At 35.0% G+C, this 14,490-nt stretch overlaps 3 protein-coding genes across 4 annotated transcripts; 1 reads left to right on the top strand and 2 right to left on the bottom strand.

Moving 5' to 3' along the window:
• Positions 1 to 1,827: 1,827 nt before the first annotated feature.
• Positions 1,828 to 4,932, bottom strand: LOC110659432 (zinc finger protein CONSTANS-LIKE 14). 2 transcript variants are annotated; one of them, XM_021817364.2, is made up of 4 exons: positions 3,841 to 4,920; positions 3,106 to 3,297; positions 2,235 to 2,500; positions 1,828 to 2,072 (listed from the first exon to the last, which is right to left on the bottom strand). In XM_021817364.2, exons 1-4 carry the CDS (start codon positions 4,756 to 4,758, stop codon positions 1,970 to 1,972), a joined length of 1,479 nt encoding a protein of 492 aa, XP_021673056.2. In that variant the 5' UTR covers positions 4,759 to 4,920; the 3' UTR covers positions 1,828 to 1,969. The 2 variants fall into 2 exon arrangements, with proteins under 2 accessions (XP_021673056.2, XP_021673057.2); XM_021817365.2 differs by lacking the exon at positions 3,106 to 3,297 and having other exon boundaries at positions 3,841 to 4,932.
• Positions 4,933 to 7,354: 2,422 nt separating this feature from the next.
• On the bottom strand, positions 7,355 to 9,756 carry LOC110659433 (GSH-induced LITAF domain protein). Its single transcript, XM_021817366.2, has 3 exons — positions 9,078 to 9,756; positions 7,751 to 7,877; positions 7,355 to 7,647 (listed from the first exon to the last, which is right to left on the bottom strand). The coding sequence occupies exons 1-3, from the start codon at positions 9,269 to 9,271 to the stop codon at positions 7,564 to 7,566; spliced, it is 405 nt and encodes a 134-aa protein (XP_021673058.1). The 5' UTR covers positions 9,272 to 9,756; the 3' UTR covers positions 7,355 to 7,563.
• A 3,149-nt stretch (positions 9,757 to 12,905) lies between these two features.
• Positions 12,906 to 14,490, top strand: LOC110659434 (protein CURLY FLAG LEAF 1). Its single transcript, XM_021817368.2, has 2 exons — positions 12,906 to 13,343; positions 13,992 to 14,490. Exons 1-2 carry the CDS (start codon positions 13,077 to 13,079, stop codon positions 14,304 to 14,306), a joined length of 582 nt encoding a protein of 193 aa, XP_021673060.1. The 5' UTR covers positions 12,906 to 13,076; the 3' UTR covers positions 14,307 to 14,490.

Raw genomic sequence — 14,490 nt, forward strand, 5'->3', positions numbered from 1 at the left:
CCAAGTTTTGGATTCCAACTCTCTAAGTAGGGGTGAGCACTATTCAATTTAAACTAAAAAATCAAACCGAATTACCTTAATTCAATAATTCAATTCTATTTTTTACATAATTCGGTTCAGTTTGGTTCGGTTTTGTATTTTAAAAATTTCAGTTATTTCGATTCAATTTGGTGAAAAAAATCAGTTTGAACCGAACTGAACCGAATAATATTTGTTATTTTTGAATTAATTTATTTTTATGGGAAATTTATGAATTATATGTAATTATATATATGTAAATTACTTAATTTCATTGATTAATGGTTATTAGGTTCAACCTAAGATTAAAATCAAATCAAATAACTTGAAAATTAAGTCTAAATTAAAAAATCAAACAAAATTCGAAACCAATTAGTTTGAACCGAACCGAAATAAAGTGGTTCAGTTTGATTTTTCATTTATTTTGGTTCAATTCAGTTCTAAAATATAGTATTTCAGTTTTAATAATTTAATTCGATTTAGTTTGAAATGAATGCTCACCCCTATCTCTAAGGTATTGTGTTGTATTGTATGTGTGGGTCTACCAGTTCCTTTTTCCTGTTCAGCAATCAGATCTCATTACTACTGCGTTTGGGAAGGTGATATTAGAACAACAGCCAGCACTTTCACTTGTTTTTATTTTTCTTATACTGTTCCTTCTTTTTCCCCAGTAAATTTTAAAACACTTGCCAAATAACGTTTCTTTGGAGTTGAAAACACGCAAGCGAGTTTGAATGTATAGAAATCAATTCAATTCATCAATAACATATCTCAGAGCTCAAGGAATTTGAGAGCTAGTTTACCTACTTGGCAATGCCGAAGCAAATTTGAGAGCTATTTATCCTGCCACAAAACCAGGCTTTCAGGAGAAAATATTAGTGTTGTCAAAACTATCTACACGTACGATACCTGATGCCCATACCTTGTAAATTGCAATCCACTACAACTTTAAAACTAATTATCCTTTCCCTTCAGAAGCAAAGAACCTGGTTGTAGACCCGCCACAGGCCAGTTCAAATCGTAAATCAAACCGGCATTGGTTTGAATCAAATTCGAGATCGGATTGGATCAATTATTTCGGTTGATGAATCGGTCCAGAACTGGAATAGAGGAGGCCGGCTTCAGCCTCTTTCCCCAACAAACCAAACCCCACCAACCCCACCCCCCCCCCCCCCCCTCCTTCCAACCCGTCCCTTTAACCTGAACTTAAACCAATCCGATATTAAATTTATATTTGGGCTTTTTTCACATTAGAATAAATAATAACTGAAAATGATAATGCCCAAATCAAAATGGCGGTTCCAGCCTGCGGCCAGGTCTACCTGGTTGGCATGGGAAAACTCATACGATAGCCCCATCCAAATGAGATCCAGTGTAAAACTAATAATCAGGTGCTCTATCTTCATTATATTTTTGTTTCTCTGAAATCTAGCAATAAAATTACGAACCGGGTGTAGGCAAAATTAAGTTACAAGCAACCAAAATCCCTGGGAGGGGGGTGTTGTCACGAATCCAGTGGAATTTGTTATCAAAGCCGCGAGATTACAATAACTTTACATGAAAGAAACACAACCTGACCTAATCATTTCTGTTTCCCTCGGGACCTAAAAACAATTGACCGATGTCATACCATGTTAAGCTGTTAATCAGGCTGGGTGAAGGATAAGCTGTTACCATAAACCTACCATCATATCACATCCTGCCTGCTAAGTCACCAGCTCTTCTTCTCATTGGCCACTGCCATTTCTGCTGTTACAAGTAAATAGGCCTAAACATCAAATGGAACTGCATATAGGGAGAGGATGAGCATGGGTGCATGAACACATTCATGCTTCAACACATTGATAATAATAATAATAAGAAACAAGGACTACTGAATTATACATTTGCTATGGAAGGATTGTCGATACTATTTACAACCAGAGCAAGGAGCTCTATCTAAAGCATGATTTCACCCATCAGGAGCTGCACTAGCCTTCACAAATCGGCCCTTTACTCGCTTCCTAGTATCAGCTCTCGCCTTTCTCGATTCATATCGTATGTGCTTATCATATCTATACAAAACAACTTTTGGCAATTCAGAACATAAAACTTGAAAAACTAGCACATTAATATACTGCTAGCATTGCATGTGCTTTTCTAATTTAAAAAAAAATAAAAAAGAAAAAAAAAAAACCCTTGGTAAACCAGAACTGAGATACAAAATGAGGACAAACCTCCGGGTTTTTTTCTTCTCCTTGTAACGCTGCATGGCAGTGCCTCTGTTCTTTGCCAGCAGCTCAGTATCAACCTCCGTTGCAGGCATTGTTCTCACACTGTCACCTCTAACAAGAATTTTCTGTTCCATGAACTGGACATCTTTGCCACCACTGCAGCTTTTCAGCTTACCAAAAGTTGAGCCTGATGAATGCCTTGCTATAGGTAGGTTGTTGCTCTCAGATGTTGCTGGATCCTGGCTGGCCGTTGGGTTATTTGAGTTGTTCTGCAGATTGAAAGCAACACAAGAATAGAGCAAACTGAGATCCATATTGCATAAGGATAGATAGGCATAAATAGGCAATAAATCACATGGTACAGGATTCAAGAACAAGAAGGTTGAGAAGGAATGATTACAGTTTATTCAAAAAAATATATATATTTATATCAAACACATGAACATTGAAGTTGCCTCAGATATCATCAAATATAAGCCATATGTTCATCATAACTGAAAACTGGAATTGAACTGTCTGATTATACCTGGATCACTAGCATATGCAAAATAATAGAAAGTATGAAATAAACTAACTAATTAGATCTGCATGCAGATATCAAACTGTTCATTAAAAAAAAAAAAAAGAATAACTCGTGTTAGATTACATTTGGTAATGTCATTCTTAAGAACTAACCAAAAAAATTATAGCTTTTACAGATTTAGCAATTCAAAACTCCCTAGATTTTGCAATCCACAATAAAAACTAGCGGACTGTCACCTTGTAACGACCTATTAACTTATGCCACAAAATACAAAATACCAGTAAAAACTACAAGAACTTCTGAGACATAAGATTTCACACAACTGTATAATTTAATAGAAAAAGGGCTTACATTAAACAATGTCATATCATCATGTGCAATAAGGCAATCCAGATGGTACAAATCTCCCAACATTTTTGTGTTACTCAATGAAGTTTCTTTCATAAGTTCACCAATATTCTTGATCATGAACCCTGCATCACTAACTTCTAACTGGTCATATTCTTCTTGAGTCCTCAATCGTCCTAAATTAAAATCCCATATCTGCAAGCCAATAGCACTACTGGTATTATTGTTGGTGAGTCACATCTTTCTTTTCTAACATTATTTATTTCCGCATAAGAAAACTACTCTGTAATCAGTAATAGCAAGGTAATAAAAAAAAATAACCTTTGCGTTAGGACGAACATTTCCTAAAATGGAAGTTCCAGATAATCCAAAACACAGGAACACACTCAAATGAAATGCAACACAGGGTTAAAGATAACAGCTTTATCACCGATTTTCTAATTAACTTAAAGAAAAATCCTTTGACCACCAGAATCCAAAATCACAACAATTTCACATAGAGAAGGTGCAGCATTCTTCAAAAATCACAACATTTGATTTTTTTGCCAATGGTTGAACTCTCAATTTGACGAAAGCAAAAGCAACCACACAAAGGAAAGAGCAAGATAAACTAGTGCCGTGAAAAAAGAAAAACACTCTTTTCCCCGGCAACGCCCCTACAGGAAGCGAGATGGAAATGCACCTCCTATGCAAAGCAGGTTTTAAAAAATTGGGACAATTATGGTGACCCAAAGTTACCTGGGTACCCTGGGCACTGGCATTGCCACCCCACATTATATTGTCGCCAACTACACGACCACTAGGTTTCAGATCCATCGGTGACGGCAACATGATGAAGGATGTGAAAGGCGCCTGTTCCTGCAACGGTTGCTGAGGAACTGTAGAACTCGCACCGTTAGCGCCAGTAACTCCATCATTTCCATTCACAAAATCAGGTGCCTCCACATTCCCGTGCCAACCGTTCCTACTCGGCGTTTCCGGCATCAAATTCTCTCCGCCACCACCGTCGCCGGTAATCATATTTCTTTTCAACAAACCCATCAACTGCTTAAATATCACTTGTTTGTACTTCCCACAACTCGGAATCTGCTTCCTCTTCGACACCGTCACCATCTCTACATTGCTCCCATTCCCATAAACCATGGCTTTATCATTAGGCACCATCGAATCCATATAGCTCACTCCACCACTAGATCTACACACCCATGGCTCGATTTGCATCAACATATCCTGGACCCCACAGCCGCTCCAGCTCTGAATCAACGGCACGGAAGACTCCTTGTCCAATTTCTTCTCCTGAAGATCGAATCCCCAGATTGAGGCGAGCTCTAGCGCAGATGGACATCCAGAGAATCCTTCAATTGGTGTTCGATCGTGGGAAGCGGAAACAGAGCAACTACCATGGGCATCCCAATCGCATTCCCGGCAGAGCACCAAATTATCAGTCTCGCAACGAACGGAAACGGGCTCGGAACTGCAGTTATCGCAGATCTGGGAACGGAGATGCTTCCGGGAGAGAAGGTTAGCGGAGTGCACATGCTGGTCACAGAAGAGGCAAAGCTTGGCAGAATCCGCTCGGCAGTAGAGAACAGCTACCTGGTCGCTGCAGAAATCGCAGGAAACGGTCCGTTTAGTATCCGATTTGGGGCTCCCCATGTTAGATGTAGCTTGAAAAGCCCTAGAAATGAAGAGAAAGGTTATGCTATGAGACTGAGAGACATTTTTCGCCTTTTGGTACAGTTTCTGGGAAGTAGCGGCTGTTAATTGGATGGAATCAAGGAAAGACGCATACTGACAAATTTGTAAAAAATGGAGCCCTTTTCTGCAAAATAGCAAAATATCTTTTTACCATTCCCTCTTCCGCTAAGCTCAGATGGCATAAATATCTATCATTATAAACTCTGGTGCATTGAGTGCATTTGTTTATTTCTCTTGGCCGTTAGATGCTTTGACTCGAATGGATGGTCATGGAAATCAACGGAGCATTAATGGTCAGCGAGATCGCAGATGCAGGTACGGGCAGCGGTATTGAATCGGTAATAATTGGATCAGAAATAGAAAACGCACATGACGCTTTTCTTCTTATTTTTTTTTTTAAATGTGATTAGTGGGACAATTAGCAACTCCTCCCCAGTAAATATTTGTAACGAGTTGCACGTGTATATATACTTTTTTAAAAAAAATTTTAAATTCCTAATTTTCACATGATATAGTATTTTTTTTTATCAAAAAGATATTTTCTAAAATTACTAATATCTTAAAAAGAAATTAGATTTAAATAAATTCGAAACTAACAATTTGAAAGCTCTCTTTAACCAAATTACTTTTAGAAAAAGATGAATACTTGTTTTACTCTTGAATTCTATTAAAAAAAATTATAATTTTAAATTTTTAAAATATTATATAATAAATTTTAATTTTTATAAATTTTTATAATTTTTATAAAAATAAAATTAAAATATTTTTTAAATTTTAATCAATAAATCATTATATCAATATAACAAAAAATATTTTAATTTTATTTTTATAAAAATTATAAAAATTTATAAAAATTAAAATGTATTATATAATATTTTAAAATTTTAGAGTATTATAAATATTTTGCTGTTTAAGCATTATATGATCATGGTGCAAAAAGGAGAAAATATTTTGCTGCTCCGGAGGTCTCACTCATTCGTCGTCATCCATGACGTCTTTCTCCTTTCAAGCTCCAGCTTCCATGGATTTTCTTTATTTATTTATTTTAATTTTTTATATACTAAATCAAAAATGATCTTTTTGCAGTTTTGCCCTTCCAAGATAAACTAAATATTTCTGAACCCCACAAAGTCCAATCCGCTTTGCTTAATCATCCATCTACTGCCTTTTGCTGCAGCAGCATCTGCGTGCCTATCCCGAATCTTAATTTTAATTGATTTTTTTTAATGAATGTTTCTTAAATATCAAAAATAATTCCTCTGTAATTTTAATATTTATCAAATTTATTTAATGTTAAGAAAAAAAAAAAAGGACGAAAACAACATAATTCCAATTCCAATAATGCATATATAATATAATTTATTCAAATATAACTTTCCTTTCCTTAATTAGTGGGCCTTCAAAAATGCCAATATGTAAGCTTGACGCGTGGTATAATATATATATAAGAAGGAAACTGACCTATATATGCAGAGTGGAATATAACAAAACACCCATCAAGTTGAACAACTTATATTTCCCAAGTTTAACAAAACCCAGATATTTTCTTGGAAGATTATGTTCTCTGTTAATTATAATTTGACAAAGAATACCCCGCATATACATCTATATTGGCACTGGAAATGCCTTTGGCTTGTCCATGCAAAAATGTTCCTAACAAGAACATATATATTCCACGATAAGAACCAAGATGATTGGATGATGCAACAGGTTAAGGCCAGTAATGACAAACATGGGTTCCTTTAAATAGAGGCAAGAGAGACAGAATTGCGCATTTGAGCATCCCAACTAGAAAAATAAGAGAGGAAGGAGATGTTCTTCATGATGATGAAAAGTCTCGTTTGGTAGCCAAGGATGACTAGCCTGTAGGTTTTTCATCAACTTGCATGAAAATAAGGCAATTAACCAATTAAGGTATAGAATTTGTATCTGGTTTATAGGCAGTCTCCTTAGCTAGTGAGACGAGCTCTTATCTTTTCATGGCGGATTTCAATCATCTTCCATTGCATGATCGTTTGGCTATTCTAAAAGAAATATTCTTGAATTCTTGAAGGTCTAAGCTTACTTTGCCGCGAGTGATAAGCTTTATCATCATTGTGGAGAAACAAACGTTGAAATTTTGTCTGAGTATCATATGAATATCTATCAAGAAACTACGATCCGCTAATTTAAAAAATAAAGTGCTTTATTGTTTTATTTATTATATTATTCTATCTAAGAAGACATTTTAGTAATAAAAGTCTGAAATCCCCATTAGAAAATATCACATCTAAATCTTAATGAATACAGTGCAACCCATTTAGAAAAAGTAAAGAATTAATTAAAGAAGGCCCCTTTATAACTTCAATTTTGCTCAGATGTTACCGTACATACATACCAAGATTAGAAGATGTGGGTGGGTTCCAAGCATTTATAAATCAAACAAGCTCGTTTCGTGCTTGTAATAATGAAGCCTATTTCTGGCCCATGAACGATTCATATTAACAATAAGCATGGAAATTAACTCATAAATCTAAGGACTGCAGCAACAAGAACAAGCATTTAGCCCCCAAGAAAAAAAAAAAGAACACTTAATAAAATGCCTTTTTCAGAAATTATAGACAGCAGATCACACCATTCTAAAAATATATATGTACTACCACCAGTCTCTCTTTACAATTCAATTCCTTGCTCACACTAGGTAACTCGGAAGTACAGCAAAAAAAATGGCAAGGCACAGGACAAGCATATAATTTCATCCAAGAACAGTAGAAAATAATCAGCTCATGCAGGCAATGCAAAGCTCTGCTGTGTCCACTGGGGAGGATCCATGACTAAACAAGGATCTGGTTTCTCAAAGTCCGCAATCTAGAACAGAACCAGAATAAACAGTTATGTTGAAGCTTCAATCAAAGATGCCAAGGATTCAAAAGAGGGGGAGATGATAAAAATGACAGGTAAGACTACTTACTTTTTCTTTGCAGCTTGGGCAATAGTGATATTTATGCCAGAGACAGTCCATCGAAGGGCAAAGAAAGCATATTCCAAGCATAAATGGCATCATACAACCGACAACAGCTGCCAGACTAGGTTTTGATCTATATTGTAGATTAAAGGGAGAAAATGTCAGTCCACATGACAAGGACAAGAAAACAAAAAAAAAAAAAAAAACAAAAGAAAATTCGAAATGAGAGAAATTATCTCAGAACTTAGATGATAATCAGCCATTCTTTGTTCATTAAAGTGCTCATACACTTCTTCCTCTAACAGTAGTACTTTGGCAGTAAAATTCAAGAGATGACCCAAATCAAAATTTATGAGAAGAGACGAAATGTAAGCTTATGCCATCTAATAATTTCACCTGTTTTTTGGATCTTCATATGTCAAAGAAAGAGACAAGGACTTCATACATATGTGCCCTAAAGCCATATTGATGGTATTGGTTCAATTAAAGATACGAATGATACCAAAATCTGGCCCTGTACAGAATTTTTCCTAATGCAAAGTTAATGAAATAAGAAGAAAAAACAAACCCTTACAATATAAGCAGGTTCTCAATCTATGTGTTAAACAAAACAAGGTCGACAACAAATGCTGAGAAAGCATATTGAAGATCCCTGCAACATTCACATAGGAACAACCGGAACGTTCTGATGACTGCTCTGCTCCAAATGTCAATACTTCAACATCCCATATCTTAAGAAATCCTTCTCAATTCAAAGGAACTCTAACAAAAAGGAAGAGTGTAACAAGTTCAAAAGCAGCTAATCCGTTCTTCTGGTCTCAAAATTGCATCATCACACACCTCTAGCTCCTACTACTTGATAATGTCAGCATCTAACAATCAAGCCAAAGCAAAATTTGCATTTTTCTTCTTTAAGAATCACATCTAGCAAATCCCACAAGAACGAATCATAATCCACTAATTCCTGTTTACCAAAATTATAACCCCCCAAAAAAAAAACCTTTTTCCCCAACTTTTCGTACCCTGATTAAAAGAAGGCAAGGATTTCAAGCCAAGCCAATGGCTATCAATCAGGCAACAATGGTGTGTATAATCCTCAATACTGAGACATCATCACAATTCACAACTAAAAAATTTCAGTGAAAAAAGGAGTGTCATTTTCTTAACTATTCCAAAAATTTTGCTCTAAAAGAAAACCTTAATTGCCTCTATAATAAAAACTTGCATTTCTAACATTTAATACCCAAATAGAATCGCAAAATTCGTCAAAATTGATGAAACATGATCGATCAAGAAGGGTGACAAGAGGGATTGGCATGGAGAATAAATTTACCTGACGACAGTAAGTCCAGAATTACCACAGAAAGTGCAGTTAAACGGAGCAGGAGTGTCCCGATACATCGTCTGTTGAATCGGAATTCCCTTTGGATCGCCGAAGACAGCGTTTGGTGGGATGGCTCCGGCTTGGTACGGGTTCTGGCCGGCGTAGTAAGGAACCCCGATGGCAGGCTCATCTTTTTGGCCCATTGCTTATGCTTTTGTGAAGCTTTTCTTGGATTGGAGACAGACGGAGGAGGCAAGATTGATTCTTCAAATGAATTAATGAACAATAGGATGTTGATTGACCGATGGAGGTGGGAAGAACAAAGAAAATAAAGCCGCGTTTTATAATTAAGCAAAGTTATTGACGTTCAAGGCAGGCTCTAAATATGATTGGTTTGTGTGCATAAGAAATTAATAATTATTTCTTGAAACAAACGAAATGTCGTTTTCTTTCCAGAGAATTGACTTGGAAGGCACGAACCAGGAAGCTGCATTCTTCACCTCTCACTGTTAATGCCTGTGACCAAGGTCTTCATCAATGTTGAGTCAAGATGCAAAAGGAAAACGATAAAAATTTTCCATAACAGAAAATTCTTAAAAATCCAAATTGGAATGAACGAGGAAGCTTCCACTTCGACATGTCTCCCCCATTAGTCCAAAAAAAGGAAAATTCAATTCAACTTTTGCCTACAGAAAGTCGAAGTTCTAGACTCTCATATCCTGAGCCAATGAGCCATCTAGGGTTGCCAACTTGGTCTCAAGCCTAGTCCTGAAAAATCCAGGGTAGATTGGGCTCATAATTCATATGTCCACAATCGGCTATTTTGCAAGCCAGACAGATTCCTGTCCAGTTCAGGAAAATTTATAGGCAACCCAATGGACTAGGCTAGACCCATTTCTATTAAGCTGGCTCCGTTCCATAGTGCAGAGACGGCGACATGCTTATGATTGATGAGAAGAAGAGTCTGAGCCTATTTCATTTATTCTTTGTAGACGAAAATTCTTGATGTAATAAATCACTGTTGATGGCCATAGTGATTATAAAGAGTCGATGAGTTATTAAAAATGTGATTAAAAAAATATAATAAAAATAAAATAAATTAAACATTAAAAAATGACACTATTCACCATAGAAAGTCATTCTACCTAACAGCAATTCCACCATATCTAGAGATGTTTAGGATAAATTCTACCAAGAAACAGGAATTGTGAATGATAAATAAATTAAAATTCATTCAATTAAACGATTATAAAATTTTTCAAGAATTAAATAAGGTATAATAAAAATTAAAAACGTGATGAAAGTTTTCGGGTAAAATTTCAAGTGTAACCAACCTCTCTCAAATAAATATAACAGAAGGGTGATGGTACTCACAGCTGGTAAGGCCTGACCAAAAGGGAATATTAGTGCAGACTCACTGCGCGCACACACACACACCCACAAAAGAGTGATGGAATGGTGTCAGAGGCAGAGGCTGACAATACTTCAGAATAGATTCCACAAGGTTTCACATCCCCGACGGGAGAAGCACCTTTTTTTTTTTTTTTTACAAAATTATATTATTAATGACTTATTTTCTCACATAAATTTAATATTTTTATAATATTTTTTAACAGTATTTTAAATAAAATTGGATTATGAAAAATTTCATGTATTTAATTTTAAATAGTTTAAAATAAAATTTAATTATTATTATTATTATTACCATTATTATAATAGAATGTTTGTGTAACAGTGGAGGCGGCTCCCCCAATACATTTGGCCTGTTGACTACTCTTATTGGCAAGTTTGTTTGCTTCTGCTTGTCTAGTTTATCTACTATTGAATTTTGGTGATCATCCGATGATAACTACACAATCAAAAGACAACCTTCGATCGTTTTTCAAAGTCCCTGTCCTTAAGATTAACTTCTTTCGTATGTATTCTTTGTTTTGGAACAATTTCCTTGTCTATCAAAAGTAATAAATCAATCCGAACAGTCCTAATTCGGTAATTTAATTCAGTTTTTAAGGTAATTCGATTTGGTTCAATTTTAGATTTTAAAAATTTTGATTATTTATTAATTTTTAAATTACTTTATTTTTATAGAAAATCTATATATTATATGTATTTTTATAATTTTTTTAATTTTATTGATTAATGGTTATTAGGTTCAAATTAAGATTAAAATCAGACTAAATAATTTAAAAATTAAGTATAAATAAAAAACCCATTAAAGTTCAAAAATCGATGGGTTCAAACCGAATTTGGACGGTTTGGTTCAATTCAGTTTCTAAAATATGACAATTCGGTTAATTTGATTTTGATAGTTCGATTCAGTTCAGTTTAAACCGAATGCTCAATCGTAGCACTGATCATATCTCACAATGTTTTATGGTATGACTCCTTGTCATATTTCACTTTTCAATTTTTCGTTCAGCCTTTATTCAGGAGCTACCTTAAAAGGATCAATCTTAATAGCATTCGAGTAATCTTTTTGAATGATTTTGTGATCGGTTGGTAAAATGGATTTAGACGAACTCCATATCTGCTCGGGTAAGGATCATTACTTTTCGTATATGAGCATGATACTTTGTATATACGAAAATAGTAGTTACCATAGGTCCACGTGTCATCAATTTATCAGTTGGATATTTTTATATGTATCAACTCTAATACTATCATATAAAAAGAATAGATTAGGCTAAACTCAACTCCAAAAGCTATTAATATTAAAAAAAGGAGCATTATACTTTGTAGAATCTAGCATAAAAATTATTAATACATTTACTTAATAATACATAAAAACAATGAATGTATAAAAATAATTCTTTGTATGAATGTAGCCAAGAAAGGAAATTGTTTATTACTAAAATTCTTTCTTTGATTTAGAAATTGTGTGTTGTGTAGTTCCACCATATTAATTACTTGACTTTCTGAATAATAATCATAATATGGCAAGAAGGTAATGCCAACCAATCACGAATTTTTTTTAAAATGTACTTACATTTAAAATACATATAGTTTGTGATCAAATCAACTTGTCTGGTCAACACCAATTAATTCAATTCAAAATTGATTTTAATCCATTCAATTTAATTGATTTCTGTTTCATTTCAATTCAAATTAAAATAATTTGATTTCAATTTCAAGTCAAACTATGATTCGATTTATATATGAACATAGGTGCTTGAAACGCCAAAATTCTTATGCTAGCAAGGAAGTTAAAAGTTCATCCATATTCTACACTTATTAAATCGACTGGGTCAAATTCGAAATTAGCCATATTCAATGGTTTTGCACCTTAAATTGGGGTTAGAGACCTTCAAAGGGGTTAGAGACCTTCACCTTTGAACTAAGCCCTTAATTGGCTGATTCAAATCTACAGTTCTTAACCAAAATTAACCCGATTTACGTTTAAATCAAAATAGTAATTAGTAGTAGTAGTAGGTAGATGAGGAGTAGAAGAAAAGTATACAGGTGTTGATGGAATGTCTAGTAATAATAAAATAAAAATTAAAAAAAAAAAAATCGAAGTTCTTCAAAACGGTCAAAGAAAGTTCCGGCATTCTTTTTGGCAACCGCGTTTTTACAACCTAATAAATAAAAATTAATTTTTAATTATTCTGCTAATCATCACGCTCCCTTGACTGCGCGTGTCATCACCCACTCCATTACTGGACAGTGAGACCAAATGTATTCCCCCCACCCACACTGGTTCCCCGCCGATACAGTGTTTGGGCCCACCCAGGGTCTTTCCGTGTGAGATTTCCACGCGCAGCACATTTTACTTGGTGTGAGTGTGACGCCCACAACTTTTTGTCTTTTTTTTTTTTTTTCCTACCCACTGATCATCCACATCTCTCTCTAATTTTGTTCCTTCAAAATCTCAAACCCTGAAGACTCTCTCTCTCTCTCTCTCTCTCTCTTTCCCTCTCTCTCAATCTCTATCTCTATATTTTATGTTTCTGTTTGTGAATATATATGTATATGGTAGTTGAAGATTGAAGGATTTTAGCGGGTGAAGTAATGAAAGCTCCAAACATGGCTACGATCACTGCATCTTTGGAGAGGTCTCTTCAAAACTGTTCGCTAAATCATCATCAACAGCAGCAGCGGCAGAGTAGGGGAGTTTTAGGGGAACAAGGAGAGAGGTCGTCGAGCTCAGATGATGCGGTTGCAGAAGCAGCACCACCGCCTGAGCAAAATCATGTGCTTCCCACATCTGACACCACCTTGGAGCTCAACTCTCATCTCTCTCTCCCTTACCATTGGGAACAATGCCTAGATTTAAAGGTACCTTTTTTAAAAAGAAAAATAATTTAAAAGCCTCTTTCTTTTCTTATAGCTTCAATAAATGCAGATCTCTTGTTTTCTTTTGTTACTTTCTGAGGAAATATATGTCTTTTCTTCTTCAATGCTCTTTGTTTTTAATGCTTCTGCTTTCCGCTTTCCTTTTCTGCCTCACATAATAATAACCAGATCAAAATAGGGTATTAAAAAAACCCTAAATATGGAGTAACATTTTTCTCCTTTCTTAATTAACCTTTTTGGTCTGCACTTCTAAAGGAAGAAAAAGGGATGAAATGAAATTTCCAGCTTTGACCACCAGATAAATTTTGTTTCTTTTTTATTATTGTTGGTGTTAAAATAACAAAGGAAATTGAAGGGAAGAAAATAATTTGCAGGGTTTGATTAGCTAGTTTTATGGTTGCCTTTACTTTGATGGGGACCAAGCAATTCCCATTTTCTTTCATTTTTTCTTTCTGGGGTTGTTAATTGTATTATAGCCTTTGAATTAATGGACAACACAAAAACATCTTCTTTTCTCTTGATTATAGCCATTAAGTTTCAGTGTTCTCTTCTTTTTTTCTTTCATATTGAAATCAATGGCCAGTGTGGAAGATTTGTAATATTTCTTTAAGGGTTTGCTTGTATTTGCAGACAGGGGAGATTTATTATATAAACTGGAGGAATGGAATGAAAGCCAAAGAAGATCCACGGGTAACACAAGAATACAGTGGGGATTTCTACTCAGAAGATGACAGTTCATATGACAGTGAAGAGTCGTCATCAGAATCCTCTCCTTCATCTTCTTCAAGAGAGCATTATCGGGTGCAGAGAGAAGACCACGTCCTTGTTGTCGCTGGCTGCAAGAGCTGCCTCATGTACTTCATGGTCCCAAAACAGGTTGAAGATTGCCCCAAATGTAATGGCCAACTTCTCCATTTTGATAGATCTGAAAATGGCTCTACATGAATCGGATTTCTTCTCTTTGGCCCTTAATTGATTTCTATGGTTCTAGTTTTTAATTCAAACAAACTCCTTTGTGCTTAATTTTGAAAGTTTTTTTTTCAGATCGAGTATGTGGAATTAATGGTCATGAAATGCGTGACAAATTGGGATACTAGCTAGCCAGTTTTAGTTTACAATTATTTCTTCA

Source organism: Hevea brasiliensis, chromosome 3 (genome assembly GCF_030052815.1).
Source record: "Hevea brasiliensis isolate MT/VB/25A 57/8 chromosome 3, ASM3005281v1, whole genome shotgun sequence".
Lineage (NCBI taxonomy): Eukaryota > Viridiplantae > Streptophyta > Magnoliopsida > Malpighiales > Euphorbiaceae > Hevea > Hevea brasiliensis.

Coding starts and splice junctions, on each gene's coding strand:
- LOC110659434 (XM_021817368.2), top strand. CDS start 13,077: ATGAAAGCTCCAAACATGGCTACGATCACTGCATCTTTGGAGAGGTCT. Junction 13,344..13,991: donor AACAATGCCTAGATTTAAAG/GTACCTTTTTTA, acceptor TTGTATTTGCAG/ACAGGGGAGATTTATTATAT.
- LOC110659432 (XM_021817364.2), bottom strand. CDS start 4,758: ATGGGGAGCCCCAAATCGGATACTAAACGGACCGTTTCCTGCGATTTC. Junction 2,501..3,105: donor ATGATATGACATTGTTTAAT/GTAAGCCCTTTT, acceptor TTCAATCTGCAG/AACAACTCAAATAACCCAAC. Junction 2,073..2,234: donor GAGAAGAAAAAAACCCGGAG/GTTTGTCCTCAT, acceptor TGTTTTGTATAG/ATATGATAAGCACATACGAT.
- LOC110659433 (XM_021817366.2), bottom strand. CDS start 9,271: ATGGGCCAAAAAGATGAGCCTGCCATCGGGGTTCCTTACTACGCCGGC. Junction 7,878..9,077: donor TCTGGACTTACTGTCGTCAG/GTAAATTTATTC, acceptor TCTACAATATAG/ATCAAAACCTAGTCTGGCAG. Junction 7,648..7,750: donor GCCCAAGCTGCAAAGAAAAA/GTAAGTAGTCTT, acceptor GTTCTGTTCTAG/ATTGCGGACTTTGAGAAACC.